The sequence below is a fragment of the Falco naumanni genome, chromosome 2 (genome assembly GCF_017639655.2).
Source record: "Falco naumanni isolate bFalNau1 chromosome 2, bFalNau1.pat, whole genome shotgun sequence".
NCBI classification, from domain to species: Eukaryota; Metazoa; Chordata; class Aves; order Falconiformes; family Falconidae; genus Falco; species Falco naumanni.
Window position 1 is genome coordinate 8,904,881 of NC_054055.1, and position 17,866 is coordinate 8,922,746.

Below are 17,866 nucleotides of genomic sequence, written 5' to 3' on the forward strand. Positions count from 1 at the left end.
CATAAACCAAAACTCTTTTGAGTCAAGAACCATTCTTTCTGTTTATAGTTTCTCACAGTTCAATTCCAGTCTTGTGGTGGAGGTATTTTTCTCAAAACCCTGCCTACAGGAATGAGTAGGTCATATGAGTTCCTTCTTTATTGCTATCAGAAAATCCACTTTTCCTTTTTGTGAAGGCAAGTTTGAAAATGGGAATTTTAAAAGGTCTTGGGATCTAAAAAAAGCCAAAAACCACAAGGTCTTGGATAGCACAAAGTTTCAAATGTGATGTTTTATACCAATCTCTTGGTCATAGGAATCTTACTGAACCTGTGACTCAAAAATCAGTTATGGCATGAGGCATGTGTGACTGCATATGAAAGAATTTATTTGCAGAACTGTGAGATAGGTTTGGATGGCCTTGAGTTTGAATTTCAAGGGTTAATGTTGTACAAAAATTATTTTGGTATTTGAGCTCGAGCTGTACTTAAGAGGAAAGAGGATTGATGTGAGGGGGTGAGTCAAAGGCAAGAGAGTGGTTGTGCCTGGAGGCACTTTGCCCTGGTAAGCTGCCCCGACATGTAGCTGTTTCATTCATTCTTTCTTCTAGGAAACTTGTTTCCAGTCTCTTTCCATTTGTGAACATACCAAATATTTTTTCCTTAGGAGTGTGGATATTTGTAAGGAGAACTTAAATGCATCGAGAAAAGCAGATCGATTGAGAGTTACCTTTGGCAGACTAATCTGGAAACAGTAGATGTACACCCAGCTACCTGAATACCATAGGTTAAAAACTACTGAGGCTCTGCAGTGTTTATCTTTCCTTTGTAAAAGTGTCTTTCCTGATATTACTTTAATTACTGATTGTCAGGAGGTTTAAGATTGTGAAGCTGCAGCATTTTTATGGCATGCTGTGTTGTTCTATCATCACCATAATATTTAGCCCCATTGGATTGTTTTCCCCCAACTCTCCAAGTGATTTGGTGTGGGGAAAGGAACATAATACACATGCTAATGGGAGGAGACAAGAACCAAAATAACTTGCCCTCAGTCATGTAGTAAATCAAGGAGAAAGCTTGGAATAGAACAGTGATTCTTTCTCTCATATTTCTGTGCCTTACAGGCTGCAGTTAAATGACTACCAGCAAAGATTTTAAACAAATTAGATTTCTATTCCCTTCAGTCGTCAACTAACCCACTGTGATGTGTCAAAGGAATATAATTTTGGCTAGGCATATGCAGCAAGAGAGGAAATGTGAAGATACGCCCCTTTCTCATGCATGTTTTGTTAAGAAAAAATAAAATTAAGAAAAATGAATGTAAAGATTGCATTCCCATCAGACTTTTTTAACTATTTCTGTGTTTCACTAAAGATGAACCAGTGAAGAAATACTACAATTTCATGCTATTTCTTCAAAGCTTGAAAACTGGAATTAAGAAACACTGGTATAACTATGGTGTGCAGTTTACCTGAGAAACCCAAAGGAAAGAGGAAGTGGAGGACAGGAAACAGAAGAGTCACTACTTGAGAGGTGGTAGATATAGGGGCCCCTTTGGTTTTTGCCCCATGGGCTGTGCTGATGGTGCTTTGCCTCTGATAAAAGTTCTGAAACCTAAATCCCTCCAGCAGCAGCAGGCACACAGTCGTTGCCTGTTAGTATCCATTTGTAGCTCTAGATTGCTCACTAAGAAGTGAATTGAGAGTGACAATAGGAAAAAACTAGGGTTTTTTCCAGATTAATGTGAAGAGCTGTTCCCAGGAGAGATCATGTTCTTTACAAGTGTGTCATCTGTCTCTAATCCAGCTTGGGCAACTGGCTTTATTTCGCCGTGATTATATATGAAAACAGAAGTGTGTCTGCTTTGTGATTCACTGCCTAAGTCCCTGTTTGTTAACTTTTGATCTCGTGTTAAGCCTATCAGTACCAGGTCTGTGTGCACTGCAATGGCATACAGCTTGTTCAGGATGTTATTATAATTACAGCGCTGCCACAAAACACTGATTCATATCTGCACTGTTTACAGGCCTCTGACAATGCTATTAGTTCAGTACATAATTTGGTAGTAAGTTAATAAAGAGACATTCACCCCATTAGGCAAAGCATGCTTGCTTTGCAGACAGTCATAAATTAGATCATGAGTTATTGACTGTTTGCTCTGTCCTGGTTTGTGTTAGGAAGTTTGATCTTATTAACTGTGTTTGTCTGTGTATCTGTGCGTATCGTTTTTCGAACTACTGTGGAATTAAAAAAAAAAAAAAATACCCCAGGGGATCCACATGAGAAAAGGCAGGTCACAAAATCCAAATCTGGTTTTCATATATTATTTTTAAAGTTGAACAGGTCTTACCATGGCTCAAGTTTTAAATTACTAACTTTTTATCAGTGGGATAAGTTACCATGCAGTTCTCTTCTCTGTTGCTTTCACCACTTGTCTTTAGCTGAATCCTTCTTTTTCTTTCTTTTCCTATGTGAAATTTGCATCCCTTACTTGGTATTGCAGAGGCCCAGTGTGTCTCTGAATTTAATTATATTTCTGCTCTTCCTATTTTGAAAATAATTTGGTAGGCTGTAAAAATTCTCTTATGTGGTGCAAGAAAGGAAAGGGAATTCTCAGGTAAATAGCTGATTCTCAGATAAAAAGAACAGATTTTAATGGGAAGAAAAAGATACCTCTCTGACTTCTGGCATTTGAAACTGGTGAAATTTAGGGGCCTCTTTATAGACAGCAGTGACAGACAGTTTTATAGAAGTTTTCTTTGTAACACAACAATTTCTTCCTCCTGTAAGTTTCTGTGCTGTTTTCCACAATTTGAAACCCCTGCTTGCAGAGGACACTTAAGCAAAGTGGCACGTTAAAAGGACTTTAGATAGACTGCAGTTATATAATGCCCACTGCACTAGGTATTTCATGAAATGGTACTGAACTGGTTAACAGGGCTCTCTCCCAAGAGTTCCTTTAGTAGCCATCCTGCCTGAAATTACCATCACCCCAGAGTGCTGCAACAGCAGAACAGCACCGTGCAGCCAAATCCAAGTGATTATTTCATTAACGTGTTTGCACTGCTACTGCAGTTACAAATTTCAGTAGCTCAGTGATAATCTATCTGGAGCAAGAAGCCTTCTGTGCTTACATACCTTGGAAATCATCAGCTCTCTGTGGAGTCTAGTGTTAGTCAAGGAAAAAATATTTCACATCTGTTCCTATACTGGACAGGTGTAACCCTCTGGGGTACTGCTGAATTCTCCATTTCGTTCAATTCCCACCAGAACTGAAAATAAGATGCTGGATGAAAAAGAAACTGACTTAAGCTATCATTAAAAAAAAAAAAAAAAACAAACAACAACCTACCAAATACGTTCCTTATAACAGCAAAGATCTCATTCTAAAACTTTTAAGAAAAACCTTGGTCAACTTTTTGCTTCTAACAGCAAAACCCTCTAATACAGAGTGAGACAGTCTGTTCGTACGCTGTCAAAACTCTTGGCTGTGGTTTGAATAAACACATTAGACTTTCAGACTTTAGCCAACTCATAATTCCTGACAGTCCCTCATGATTGTTGCACGTTCCTTACGCCACTTTTACTGCAGATGTTAGAGCTGGGATTTAAAATTTATTTCCCCATGGCATGTGAGTTTTAATATCAAACTTGCAAGGTGTGTGAGTACTTTGGATGTGTTGCTTACATCATGCCAGTTCTGCATGTTACTCTGAATCATACCATTGCAAAAAGCAGACTTTTTTTTTACTTACCTATTTGCATTCTACTCAAAGTTGCAGCTAGCTGTGGTAAGTGTGTAGCCTAATAGTACCGGTGCTCTGAAGCTTCTGAAGTTTGTTACTGAACTTGAACTACATGTTTTCTCCTTTTTTTTTTTTTTTTTTTTTTTTTTTTTACGCTACAACCTAATGAAACCAGAGCGGAAGGGAGGGTTTTCTACTTGTTAGTGCAAGTGCCTGGGAGGCAGGACTGCTTAGTTTTGTTCCTAACTTGCTACGCCTGATCTGTGGCAACACTTTTCTTCTTTTGTGCTAAAGTTTCCCCATTTGTAAAATGGGTATAGTGATCATTATCTTTGCCTCTCGGGGGTTGTTGTGAAGCTTGAACGAGTTCATATTTGCAAAGCGCTTTGAGAGCCCCAGATGAAAAGTGCTTGTAAAAATAGTGAATCTGGAATTGCCTTCTGGGTTATCTGTTGTAACTGGTTTTCCTGCACAAACCTGAATATGCTTCAGACAGTGCTAGTGTCAGTTGGGAGGATTTTAACCACGGGTGAGGAACAACCAAGTAGTTCGGTGCATTTAGCAGGCAAGGCGTATTTCAGTCCCAAGGAAGCACCTCACCCTTCCCCAGACCGGACTCACTGAAGCCGGGACCAGGCAGCTGCTCTTCCTCTGGGCTTTGGGCCTCCAAGCCCCCACATGGCACCGGAGCCAGCTAAACCGGAGGGCTCGGAGGGTAAGTCAGGGCTGTGAAGCCATCCCTGCCCTCTACCACACCTACAGAGCCTGGCCTTGGGCATCTCCCACTGCCTGCAGAGCAGCCTGCAGCTGGGAGGAGCTTTGCAGCTTCCTGGTGCCTTCATTCATCTCGGACTTTACAGGGTTTTGATTTTCTTTCCCCTTTCTTCATCCCAACACCTTCCTCTGACAACACCCTGCAGCACCCACACCTCCTTCTCATTCTTCGCCTCTCTGCTGTCCCACTTTGGCCTCTGGCTTTGAAGGGCAGACATGAATACTTCTTGTGGGAGCAGAAGTTTTCCTTCTGGCCACCATTAGAGGCTGCTGGCTGCCAGAGCCGCCCCGATCGAGCTGAGCTGCCGACAGGGGCTGGATGCGCTGGGAATTTCAGTGCTCAGTTGCTAGTGGGAGTAGAACCAGAAGGAAAGTATCCTACATGACAGTGGCAGGAGACCAGACGCAGAGAGACTGAGGATAACTGGGGAGTTAGAGAACGGACGGAGGAATGGAAAAATGTGGTAAGAGCAAAGGATACCGAAGCTGAGGATCGAGCCTAATGAGAAATGCAGAGGGAGAAGGAATGGGGGGTGGGAGAGGCAACTTAATTTGTGTGTGTGTGTGTGTGGGGGGGGGGGGGGATACAAAAAGGAAATAACAGTTCTTATAGATCTCGCAGAAGAGGTTAAAAATTTGACACGGGTTTGAGAGCCTGTTTCAGGGAAGTCTTCTGGAGCCCTCGCCAGCCCCAGCCTCCTGCCCACCCTGCTGCCCACCCTCCGTGTTCCCCCTCCCCTTCCTGCCCTCTCCTGCCCAGGCGGAGCTGCCTGCTTCCTCAGCCGTCCCCTTGCTGTCACAGCTCGCAGTCAAACACAAACAGTTAAACCAAAACCCACGCTGGTCGTGTCTACCAGGTGATCCGTTGCTAACTGGGCATGTGGCCAGGGGCTGCTCGCTTCATCTTGGTGGAGCTACCGGCCTGGATCACCCCTCGCTTGTGTCTGTTCTGCACTGTTTCAAATCTATTGGCTTTAGTAAAGTCGTACTCAATTTCCAGTAAGTCGAGGTGGGAATCTCAGGTCCGAGAAGTACAACGTGGTCTTTGATGGGTGGAGAGTTGTTTTGATTTGTCTTTTAGACTGGTGTGTCTGGCAAAGGCAAGGGCTCATCCCCAACCCAGCGGCTTTACCTTGACATACATTTGTATGTCGGTCACAATCCCAAACCCTGCTTGAAGAGGATGTGACTTATGCTGGGGGGAGAGGGGTCTATCCTACGCAGGGGGCATTTTCAAAGGAATAATGTGTGAAGTGAAAGATCATGAACACTACAAAATTACTATAGGTGTGGCTTACCTGGCAAAAGAGTTAATTTTGCTTTGAGATATGCTGGCCAAGCAATAACTGAAGGCTTGTTGTCACAGAAGATCACTTTGTTATAAATGATGTAGAACAGCTGTCCCTCCAAAAGCATTGTACAGTGACAGGGTATCATTCTGCTTTCAGGATATTTGTGATGAAGGGGGAAGGGGGGATGGGGGACGACAAACAGGAAAAAAATGCAGAGGTCCTCCTGTTGTAGATGTACTTAGATTTGACTTTTCTAAAAATTTATGCTTGAGTCTGTCTCTGTGCAAATGGAATGAGTGTCAGCTACTCCTCCCTCAACCCCAAATAGCTACACCCTGTGAGATGAGCTTCCATTAGCTAATAACTACTTCCCATTCTCACAGTGTGTGTAAGGAGATGCAGCTCTTCTGGGAAGCACTAAACCAAGTGGGTTTTGCTTCTCTCCTCACTTTGCATTGGGTTTGTCTGTGAAGCATCCTTAACCTCCGAATTTTATCACACAAAAAGAATGGCATTTTTTTGTAGTAGTGTTTTTGGCTCAACCTGCAAGTAGATACATGAGAAATTTTAACTGCGTGTGGGGTATTTTTTTGCTGAGGTGAGGATCTAAAGAATATTTAGAGTTGATGTAGAATTTACAACTAGTTTTAGCTGCTGGATATTATTGACCATGTTGCATGCAGTCATCATGACCAATTTGAAGTAACACCAAGTCAATACCATGCAGTGAGCATTCATACAATTTATGAAACTTCAGAGTTTATATAGCTTTCAATAATAATAATAATATTAATAATATCAAGTTATTGATTTTGAAATTATTAGCTTTGAAATTTTGGTAATAAATTCACTCCTACAGCTAAAAATTGCCTTGGCTTAACCACTTACCAAGCTGGGTTTTTTTAAGTCAGTACTTTAAAATATAAATGCTAAGTGCATTTGGGAGTAATATTTTTTTTTTAAGCTTTCAATATATGTGGCAATTTATTTAAATTATACAGTTTCTTTATTTGGCTTGCAATTGTTTAAATAAGCTATTTTTGAAGTCTCCCTTGCTCTGTGAGCATTTCTCAATAGAGTGCTGGCTGCAGCACTGCATAAAAATTTGCTATCTACAAATTTCAGGTCTAAAGAACTATGCTAAAGCTGAGCAAACCCTTTTTTGATACAAAATGAGGTTCAAATTGCTTTTCAATGGCAAAGGGAAAAAAGTAAATCAGGGCTTCATTCAATCACGAAAGCAGTGGTAAAACCACCTTTCAGCTCACCTCTGAAGGGAAGCCAGCATTCACCATCCTTCTTGCTCTGGGGAGCATGAGCCCACATCTTCCAGAGGAATAATAACACCATTAAACTGTTGGGGCTATGAAATCAATATATTTGATTATTTCCTTCCAAAGTTGTTTTACTTCCTCAAAGACAAGTAAAGGTTATTTGGGCCAGAGCAACCTTGCAGTGAGCGTGCTGTTTTGAGAGTCATGTACTGGTTGTGGGCCAGGGTCTCCTCTGGATAGATGTCCTGAGAACTGCTCAGCAGCAGTCTTACATGCACCTGCATCAGTTCCTATTGTCGTCACAATTCCTGTAATATATTTAAAGAATTCATCAAATCAAAGGAAGAAGCAGAATTTCTTCCCAGTCTTGTCATTGAAGATGCTTTCCTGAATAACGGGAGATTTTGACTGCAATGTAAGAGCGATACATTAAACAAAGTGCAACAGCTTCAGTGATGGAAGCAGAGGTAGTTAAAGTATTTTTCTAGGAGATTATATTGAATAATAAGACAGCAGATTGTCATTTTGATTTCTGTTTCCCTGAGTGTCTAACCTTTTATTTTATTCCATTTTATTTAGATACAAAGCATATTAGCATGAAATTTACTTTTGCCTTGACTGGAAAATCTATTAACATAAACCGACATCATTTTTGTCAAGAAAAAGACATAATAAAAACAACTTTGACCTGAACTGCATTTTTTTTTTGTCAGAGTTCAGTTATAAATCTGTAGGTGTTACAGCAAAGAAACATTCAGATAAATGGAAAGATGGGTGGTAGTGTTTCCATCTCTGAAATTAAATGACTGTTACCAGCAGTTCAGCTATATATCTTTGGATTGAAAAGTTTGTCTAGCAGGGCCTTTTTTCTTAAGATGAAAAATCATTTAAGAGATGTAAAAGATGTCCTGTTTCCTAACTACAGCAGAAAGACAGAATGACCAGGGAGCAATGTTTGCAATCTCTTCTAATGAAAGGATTTGGGGACATCAAATGAAACTAATAAGCAGCGGGTTGAAACATCCAGAAGGAGGTATTTATTTGACTGGTAGAAAAGCCGTGGAATTCATTGACAGAGAGCACTGTGGATGTTAAAACTTTACATGGGTTTTGAAAGCAATTAAAACAGATCTGTGGAAGAAGAATCTGTCCAGGCTTATTAAATAGGGGGAGGGGGGCGGGGGGGGAAGTATCCCTGACTCAGGAAAGTCCAGAGTCATTCACAGATGAAAGTGTGTTCTGGGTAATTATTGTGTTAATACTTTTCCTTTACCATCTGGTAAAGACCACTCGCTGTTGGAAAGAAACAGCAGGCTAGATGGACCCCTGGTCGGGATTATCGCATCCTACAGCTTCTGCCCTTTAGGCAAGCGAACACCTTACGCCACACAGTTTAGCACCCGTCTTCCCTACAGTGTGATGGCTCCGGCAGCAGGCACAGCATCGTTCCTTCCCGTTAGGCAAAGGGCTGGATCCCTGGGGAGCTGCCTGGCCCTGGGAAGGGCTGTGCTCCCCACGGGCCAGCTGGGGGGCTCCGGTGCAGGTCTCGCTGGCAGCCTCTTGCCCTGCTACCTGGTTGTGTGTCTCTCAAGCAATCCTGCTACCAGGGGCCAAGCTCTCTGATTCCAATCTATGGAGAGGTTTTTCCACTACAGGGTTGTGATTGTTCTTTTTCCTGTTTTTATTCCTGTTGGTAGCCATTAATGGGTTCCCTCTTGAAATCAATCACTGCCTGGCAGGTTGTGCAGGAACTCAAGCTAGTGCTTAAATGAGCTCAACATTGCCGAGCCGCATTAATATGACCTTTCACCTGTGGTAGTTGGCTGTAGACATATGGAAAATATCAATCTAGGTGGATTTCCATGCTAGATCTACTCTGTTGGTGTCTGAGCTGCTTGGATACCTCTGCATGGGATTTCACTGTGCCAATTTGATGTAATATGAGCTGTCTTTGAGGTCAGTCTCTCTTGGATTCTAGACACCAGATTGATGGGGTTTTTTTCAACCAAGAGGTGTATATAAACACTCCCAAACAAACAGACACACTGTGATAAAGGCACACTGCCTGAGAGGATAAGAGGATAACAGGCTCTGTTCAGTGTGGCAGAAAGGGTTAACTGAAGGAGAGCTCAGGCCTTGCCCCAGGAAATTCTCTGAACTAGGCTAGAATGCAGAAATGATCCAAAGTATTTTAAACAACAGATAAACTGCTTTTTAGCCAAGCAGCTGAGTTTAAGACCTTTCAGAAAGAAAAAAAGGGGGGGGGGGGGGGGGGGAGGGGAAGCAATTGCTGATGTCTCCTCTACTCCTCTATTGACACTGTGTGCACAGGAACATATTCAAGCTTCTAAATATATTTTCTTCCAACAGTCTAAAGGCTGCAGGACTTTTCCACTCCTAATTATATAGTGCAGTATGCTGTCTGTTTCTGACTTGCAACTTCAAAACTGAAATTAGAGCCATAAATGAAATGTAGGGAGAGGGGTAAAGAGATGCTGTGTGTGATAAGGAGCTGGTCTGCTAATATTTTCACTTATGCTGTTACCCGTCACCTCCGCTTTAAATTAAATTACTATTATGTAGAGCCTTGACATTTCTTTAATATGGTTGTTGTTTAGAAGAAAAAAACCCTACCCCAACCTATGATTAACTAAAGCAGTAGCAAAGGACAATAAATGTAAATGTCTTATGACAGTTGGGTAGCTGTGCTGGTTGTATCTCAGGTCTCAGCAAGGTCATGTCATTAACAGGATGTGGAAACACACAGTCATTTCAGGCAATAGCACATTCTGAAATTCAGAAGTATTTTCTGAAATCAGAATTATTCCCTGACAGTTTGGGCTCCAGGCTCCATTCTGGAAATGAAATAAAGCTCAGAGTCCTCTGGTAGTACATCTGCTAGCCATGCTGGTGTGACCTTAAGCCCTCCTGGATGAGATCTGAAATTTTTGACTGCATACCAGTAGACATTTTTACCTCCTGTGCCATCACTGGACTCCTGGTATACAAAGGAGGGATTTTCTTTGTCCTTTTTGCTTTCTCGTGCAGCCTTCTGGAGGACAAGGTCTAGGACTTTGTGCTAGTGAGTCCTGGACATGTGAATCAGAAGAGAGACTGAGACACTGCACCAGTCTGGTGTGGGAGTGAGCTGGATCCCCGTGTGCAGGCTGCTTCTGCTGCTCCTCTGCTTCTTGTGCATTCTGCCATTTAGGCAGGAGCATGCTAGAGATCGACTTTCATTTGGAAAGATAGGTGGCAGTTTTCTTTGCAAAAACACTACAAAAATTCCAAGGGGTGAACTGTAGGGGTAAACTAACACAATTTCAGGTCACCCTCCAAAATCTCATGCAGGCAGCTGTGGCTGAAGGCTGCTGGTATGCTGTAGGACAGGCTGCGTTTCCATTATGTTGTAGTAAAATCTACACATTTTGTAAGATAATGTTTTTTAAAGATATTTGTAAGATATTTCTTTGATTTCAGTCTCTGGGCTGAAAATTATTCCAGTTGCTGGTATGAATCACAAGGCTGCAGGAGCACAGCACTGGGCTTAAATGAGCACGCCCTGCTTTTCAGCAGGACTTGTTAGCTCAGCCATCTCCAGCCTTCAGGCTCCCGACAGCCAACACACTGAAACTGGTTTTCCAGCTCCGGTGGAGAAAGCATCCACCTGGGTGTATTTACTTGCAGGAATGCTGTGCAAGAGTGTAGTTCCCATCTTTGCGCGCACACGGGCACACGCTCGGTGCAACCTTTGTGCATGGTGGAAGTGTTTGCCCTTCATCCTCTTGCTGCTGAAGGCTGGTTCCAAGGGTGAAGACAGCCAGGAAAGGGCAGGGGAGCTGCTTTTGTTGGTTATCTGTTACCTGTGCTGAGTACGTCTAGAGGCTGCACTGAGGGTTAGTCCCTCTTTGAGATGCTCCATGAAGGTGTAGACTCCTCTCTGGAAAGTTTATATAGACTGTAAACAGGAGTCAAAGGAAGCGGGATGCAGGTGGGGCTTTAATCCTCTATTTGAAGATTATGAAAAAAAGAAGTTAAGTGACCTGCTCAGGGTTGCACAGGAAGAGTCAGGGTGGCACCAGGCCAGCATTTGGGGGGAAAAGATTTTTTTCAATTTATTTAATTGTTTTTCATTTCATAGATTAATGCCACTTGCTTAACAATTCGGAGGACTGAAGGAATATTTTTTTCTCAGAAATGAAACGTTGTGGTTTAATCCTTTTTACTTTCCTCAGAACCAAAGACAGTTCTGCTCTTGCTAGAAGCGTAGGTTAGATTCGGTGCTTCAGATAGTGCCTTCATGTTAAATACAGTAGGTTTCCATTTCATTGTACCAACATTTGAACATATATTTAAATCAAAATCACTCCTAGGGTTTCAGACTTTTATGAAATACAGCTCAAATTCTTCTGTGTCATTCATAAATTATTACCCCCTCCCAAATCTTAACTTTTGTCAAGTATTATTTTCAGTCATTAACCATTCTGTGCCATATTTGGAATTTCATTATAAAGCACATAAGCATCAAATTTTGAGTTAGGATTGGCTGGTACCTTCATCAGACATTTTCATAAGCACTAGATCCTCTCTAGCTTACAGAAATAGCCAGAAATTTTCTTCTACTGCTAAGTTTTATCTCTTTGTTTTTTTAAATAGACACAGCAGCAGTTTTCTACTACTCTACAATGTCAGAAAGGAGCCTGAAGGGATAGATGAATCTACTACAGAAATCGGATCATGTGTCTAAGGACAATTATACCTAAGGAAACAGTATGCCCTATGGTACATACATATCATTGGCATTTAGTTTTAGTTCTATATTCTGTAATTGGAAAGACAGATCTGAAGGCTGCTGTAGTAAATTTGAGATCCTTTATTCTGAATTCTTAGTTAAAAATTAAAAATAATAATAATTTGTTCCTCTTGGAAAGGAATTATATGGGCCAGTACCAATAATCACATTTTTTACCCGTATATGCTGTAAATTTTACTTACTATGGGATAGGAAGGATGTATATAGAATTTAAAAAAAAAAGCGCAGGGGAGTCAGTCTTCCCTAACTGTGGGATTAGACTGATTCTCCTAGGGTCAGATAATATATTTATGTTAGTATTCTCTGATCCCTTGAAGAAAGGATAATAATCAGGCCTTTTCAGCTTGTCACCTGTAATCTTGCGTTCCTGCTTGAAGTGCTGTGTTCTTGTAACTTCTGGAAGAAAGAAAGCATCAGCTTTTATAGGGAAACTTTGGCTAAAAAGTTTAGACAAAACAGGAGCAAAGAAACAGAGTAAAATTTTAGTGCTGCTCTCTTTCTTTCTTTTGTTGTCTACCTGATATATTTCACAGTTTTGCACTGATTCTCCCTTAATTAATAACAATATTTTTACCTTGATTTCTAAGCTTTGACCACAGAATAAATAAAGTCCATATCAATTTCAGCTTTTCTGAGAAGGCAGATAAAAAATAAGTTAAATTTCCTTTAGAAATAATCTATTAACGTTGGCCATTCTGCAATAGAAAGCATGGTAACTGTATTTGTGAGAAGCAGGGCTGTCCCGTTAATAGGCTGCCAATTAATCTGAAGGTGCCTGGATGATAACAAAGACCTGTGGATGACTGCAGGTTTCAGTGTCATGATGTCCCATGGAGCACAGATCCTTGCCTTGTTCTTGAGCCCATAGTTGGTTCCAACTAGTTCCTTTGTGGAGCTGCAAGTGGGCTAATGTGTCTTTGGCAGGACCATTTGGTCTTCCAGGACTCTTTGCTGCTTTCTCTTTGGGCACCACATTGCCCAGAACAAGTGAACAGAATGATCAGTGCCAGTTGTCACTTACTATATTTCTAATAAGTGCCTAAGGATTGTACTTGTCTTGTTTACTTATGACTTGACTGAAGCAATTATCAGCTTTTCAAGGGTTTCTGCAGTTTCTTGAAAATGGTAAACATGAAAATCAGATTAAGGTAGTCAGGTTTAGAACAAACTTGGAATAAGCCCTTAAAGAATAGTAATTTTCCTTAATCCAATCCCTTATTTGCTTTGAAGACAGCAACAACTATTGGTAAACTTCTGTGTTCCTGACCTTCCCCCTTAACAGTAAAACATCTTTCATATTTCTTGTATCAGTTGTAACTGTCATGGCATGATTTTATCATGTGTTCTATATTTTACAATCTAGGATCCTTCATATCTGAATTATACTACAAAAGTCTTGTAGAATATATCCATTTTGTTAAAGTATTTAGATGAGTAGTGTGCCATGGGAAGAGCTGCCCAATTTAACTCAGCTACATGCATGGGTGATTCTACAGACTTGAATCAATCTAAATATACGCATAATGCTAAGTCCCCATTTCAGTATTTTGGCTAAAATGCTTTGGTTAATACTTATACCTCAAAAATTAATCAGAGACTTGTATACTGTGCTGAACTGAGGTATGAAGTCCCTCTTTTTTCCAGGGAAACAATAGCATGAACATTGTTCCGAGGCTTATGTTCTTTTAAAATATGGTTAGGACACGTTTTCATTCATTTCTTCTTCTTCTCAGCATGGCACATGCATTCTCCAAAATACTTCTAATCACATGTTGCTTTTTATTGAAACATGAGTCAATTTAGTGAAGAACTCTGTGAACCTGTATCATCATCAGATGCTGAGATTATATTGTTAAATCTTACCAATCAGATTTCTGTATCTTGAGAATAATTTTTAAGAGTTCTTGTTGTATGGAATTAGAGAAAATAGATTTTTTTCTAGTTTCTTATTTGTTGCAAAAGTCATTAGCTATAGCTTAGAATACAACTTCCTTTTCTGCTTTCTCTCTCATTAGAACTTTTAACAATTCATTAGAAATTTTTAAATTTTTTTTTGTAGTCTTAAAAAAGAGCTGTATGAATAGACCTTTCTCAAAGAAATATATGGTGTTAATGTTTACAAGCAGAATGGTAATAATTTTAAAATGCTGAGAGTGTTAAAGAAATGGTTTAATATTAAAAATATATATGCAAGGTATCTTGTGGAAACAAGGAGAGCCATCTTGGAACCATTTATTTCCTGCCTGGATTTTTTTTTTTGTTGAATTACTGTAGGTATTGGTGAAACTATAAGGATCTTTTTTGTTGGACTTGTGTATTTTCGTCTTGGATTAATGAGGCAGATCTTCCCCTTGGCACAGTTCTGAAACTGTGCCTGAAACAAACTTCTACATATAATGTATACCCACCGACAGGCCTTAGGAAGATTTTGAGATAAATGAGGAAAGGGATCCATGTATCAACTGAAATAAACTTTTGCCATATACTTGTCACATGAATATCTCAACGAAGCCAGGCAAATACATTGGAGAAAGCAAGAACAGAATAATGTGCCTTAAGTGGCAAGACCATACACTTGATCATTTGCAAGAATTTTCTTAAACTGGATTTACCAGCTTATTTTGCTAGTATTATTTTAGGCATTTATACTGTTGCATTATTTATATGTAACTAGAAGAGCAGAGTTCTTACAGAGGAGACACTGTACTGTAAAAGCTTAAATAGAAGGAAAAAATATCCTAAACCCCCTGTCACAACTTCTGGCTTGACATAATAACAACTATGCCAAGTACTGGCCCTGAAAACCTCCTGCATAGATTTAAGGAGAAAATTATGACATCACAGTCTGAGTGGTGAGGTGTTGCTTCAGCTTTCTTGTGTTATTGTCTTCTCTGAAATTGTCTTATTTTTTAATGAATAATGATTTGGTTTTGACATCCAAGTGCTCTACGTTTTTAAATTTAGAAAAGGTTCTGGAGTTTCTAGATGAATAATACTAAAAGAATCGTTCAGCCATTACGGTTAAGGTTAGAGTCATCTCATCAGCTTATGGTATTTATTTCATTGCACCATGGACCTGCTGTTTTAGAGGTCTGAATATTCTCCAAGAGTATCTGTAGACCTCTGAGATCATTGTGTTCCGTTGATCTACGAAATATTGCTAAAGCCCGCAGGACTCTATAGGCACGTATATTATGTGCGCACTTTTGCATGTGCATATATGTTCTTGAATACTCTATTTGTTTTATTTCTAAAGACTAAAAAACTCATCTCTTTGTGAGGGAGGAAAAAAGCCTGCAGGTTTGGAAGGGTGTAGCTGGATATCCAGCTCTGGATGTGTTCATCATAGCAGACTGCATAGCGTAATTGTTGTCCTGCTGCTTCTGCTCTGACAAAATTTGTATTTGCGTACAAACAAAATACTTAGTATGGAATTATTTCTATGACTGGATCAACTTTGTATTCTCTCACTCCTATATTTATGCCATACTAGCAATATTAATTTATGTATGTTTTATTAAAGATCATCTTAACTGTTTTAAAGAAGTAGGTAACTCTAAAAAGACAAATTTTAGACACTAAGGTGACATTTCTGTTGGAGTGCAAATGCCCTTTTCCAAAGGGTCTTGCTTTTTCAGTAAATGGAGGTGTGTGGCTTACTGATTTGGGCAGGTTAATTCCATTTAATTCCATGTTGTTTATTGACTTTCTCCAAAAACCATACTTTTTCCATTAACTAGAGGCATCACTAGAGCCTTTATGAGAGTTTTCAGGTAGATAGGATTACCTAGGAATAGCAGTATTTACCAATGCAGGGCACAGAGTATATGAAAACAAAATAAATGTAATCCTCCTTTTTAGTGTTTTTATAACCTTTTCCTTTTCATCTTCATAACCATCCAATGGTTAGGATCCTATAGTTTGTTCATTAAGCATGGTATAGCCAATTGTATTTCAGATGTGACAGCAATAAAAGTCATACATTTGACAAGAATCAGCTATATATAGTGATATTAATAGGAAGAGTAGCAGCTTAGACATAATTACTATTTTTCTGAGTGAGAAGTGCTCGTAGGATGTATTCATGATTTATTTAAGAGAGTAAAGCGTTTTATGTTAACGCACTTATTATTTTGACAGGCAAACCACACAATTAAACATTTGGAAAATTAGTACTTCTGGTGCTGAAGGAAAGCAGCATACCCAACCATTGAATAAAAACTGGAAACTTTTGCAATACAGTACTTTTTATCAAAAGTGAAGTATCAATTTTGTGCCCTTTTCAAGTTCAACCAGTTGTCAGATAAAGGCTGCTATCGACATTTTCCTCTGTAAATGTCCTTCGAAAAGGCTGATAACACACAAAGTCCTTGGTTTCAAATAGTTGTGGTCTTTCTGATTTATTTTGTTTTTAAACAGAAACAGAAGCACAAGTACATAACAAAAATCCATCCTAAATTCAGTTTTCATCCTAAAAAGTTCAGATAAACTTTTGGTAAAGCTTCATTATCTCTTCATGTGCTAAGACTCCCAAGAAATATCCAGCTCAAGTGTTCTTTTGCTGTAAAGAGTAAAATTCGATAGTTGATCTTTATGTATAGAAACATAATGGAAATGGGAATATTTTTAGCAACCCATATTTTCTTTGCTGGTTGTCCTTTCAGACATACAGAAGAACACATTCATTTATGTATGTCTTTTCCTTCTGTACCCAAAATACTTAGAGGTATCTCATAATAAATGTACTTCACAAGAGTCTTAATTCATCTAGTTCTTTGGAATTTGCTCTTCTCACTTAGCCTCATGTGCAAAGAAAGGATGGCCCAAAAGTTAAGTCATTAGCCTGCTGCTTTTCAGATGGATTGCAGTGCTCTCAAGGTGTAGATTTCCTTTCTAACTTGGACAGATCTGTCAGGTAAGAATACTACTTCATCTAACCAGGACGTTTTGAGGGTGAATGTATTAGTTCATCCTCCGATGCTGTAGTAAATTCCCAAAGTAAGAATATGAGGGAATTTTGTTAGTATTCTATGAAAAACAAGTGCTATTACCACACAGCAGATCTTGGAGCCTACAGCCAGTGGTGAAAACCTAATTTGAGTAAATTTCATTCTTTATTTAGCATGAAGCATTCTCTTTTAAATTGTCTGCATTTTTTAAGACAGCATTTTTACTTTGACAGCTTAGAATTCTTTGGCTCTGATGAAGAAATATGAAATATTTAAGGAAGTATTTGAACAGTTACTTGTGTCTCTGTGTTAAATTAAATAAGCTGATTTCCTTAAGAGTGACTGTACTGGTAATAGTATGCAGCATGAGTGTTGTAACTCGATTATATTAGTTAGCAAAGACAAGTTGTTTGTTACTCATTTCTGTTACTGTAGTGGATCCAACCCCAATTTATGAAGGAGGATGGCAGGTGTGGGTGATTAGGTAGACTTCAGTTTAAACCAGGTATGTGTTTTGGAGGGGCTAAGTGTTGTGTTTCTGTCTCATTGCTGATGAAGCGTATTACATTAAGTCTGTCATCTGGCAGATTTCTCAGTGAAAGTGTTCTTCATTTTACAGCACCACCAACAAAACTCTTTTGGGTCCAAAATAACAGCTGTAGCATTTAGCATCTATGGTTCTTTGTTTTTCTTGTAGGGTCAACGATTGTATCTTGCGAGTGAATGAGGTCGACGTGTCAGAAGTGTCACATAGCAAAGCCGTGGAGGCCCTAAAAGAGGCTGGCTCCATAGTACGATTGTATGTTCGTCGAAGGAGACCTATTCTGGAGACTGTGGTAGAGATCAAGTTGTTCAAAGGACCTAAAGGTAAATATGAAAACGAAATTTTCAACTTAATGCTTAACCTCTCTCGTAGCTCAAATGGCATCTGACACTGTTGATTTTTTTTAACTGGTTGACCTGTCAGGTACTGAAATGCAGTTAATTTAGGCTGGTAGAACTTGAATTCATGGCTGCATGTCTCTTCCTGAAAGATAAAG

General features: G+C 39.6%; 1 protein-coding gene across 20 annotated transcripts in view; it reads left to right on the forward strand.

Moving 5' to 3' along the window:
• DLG2 (discs large MAGUK scaffold protein 2) overlaps positions 1-17,866 on the forward strand; it is a 1,042,746-nt gene that overhangs the window by 691,192 nt on the left and 333,688 nt on the right. For 19 of the 20 annotated variants that reach the window (XM_040583241.1, XM_040583240.1, XM_040583242.1 and 16 more), the window contains one exon: positions 17,524-17,693. In XM_040583241.1, the coding sequence (XP_040439175.1) occupies positions 17,524-17,693 (170 nt within the window). Of the gene's footprint in view, positions 1-4,659; positions 4,963-17,523; positions 17,694-17,866 lie in introns of those variants that run through there. The other variant, XM_040583261.1, reaches the window with a different exon arrangement.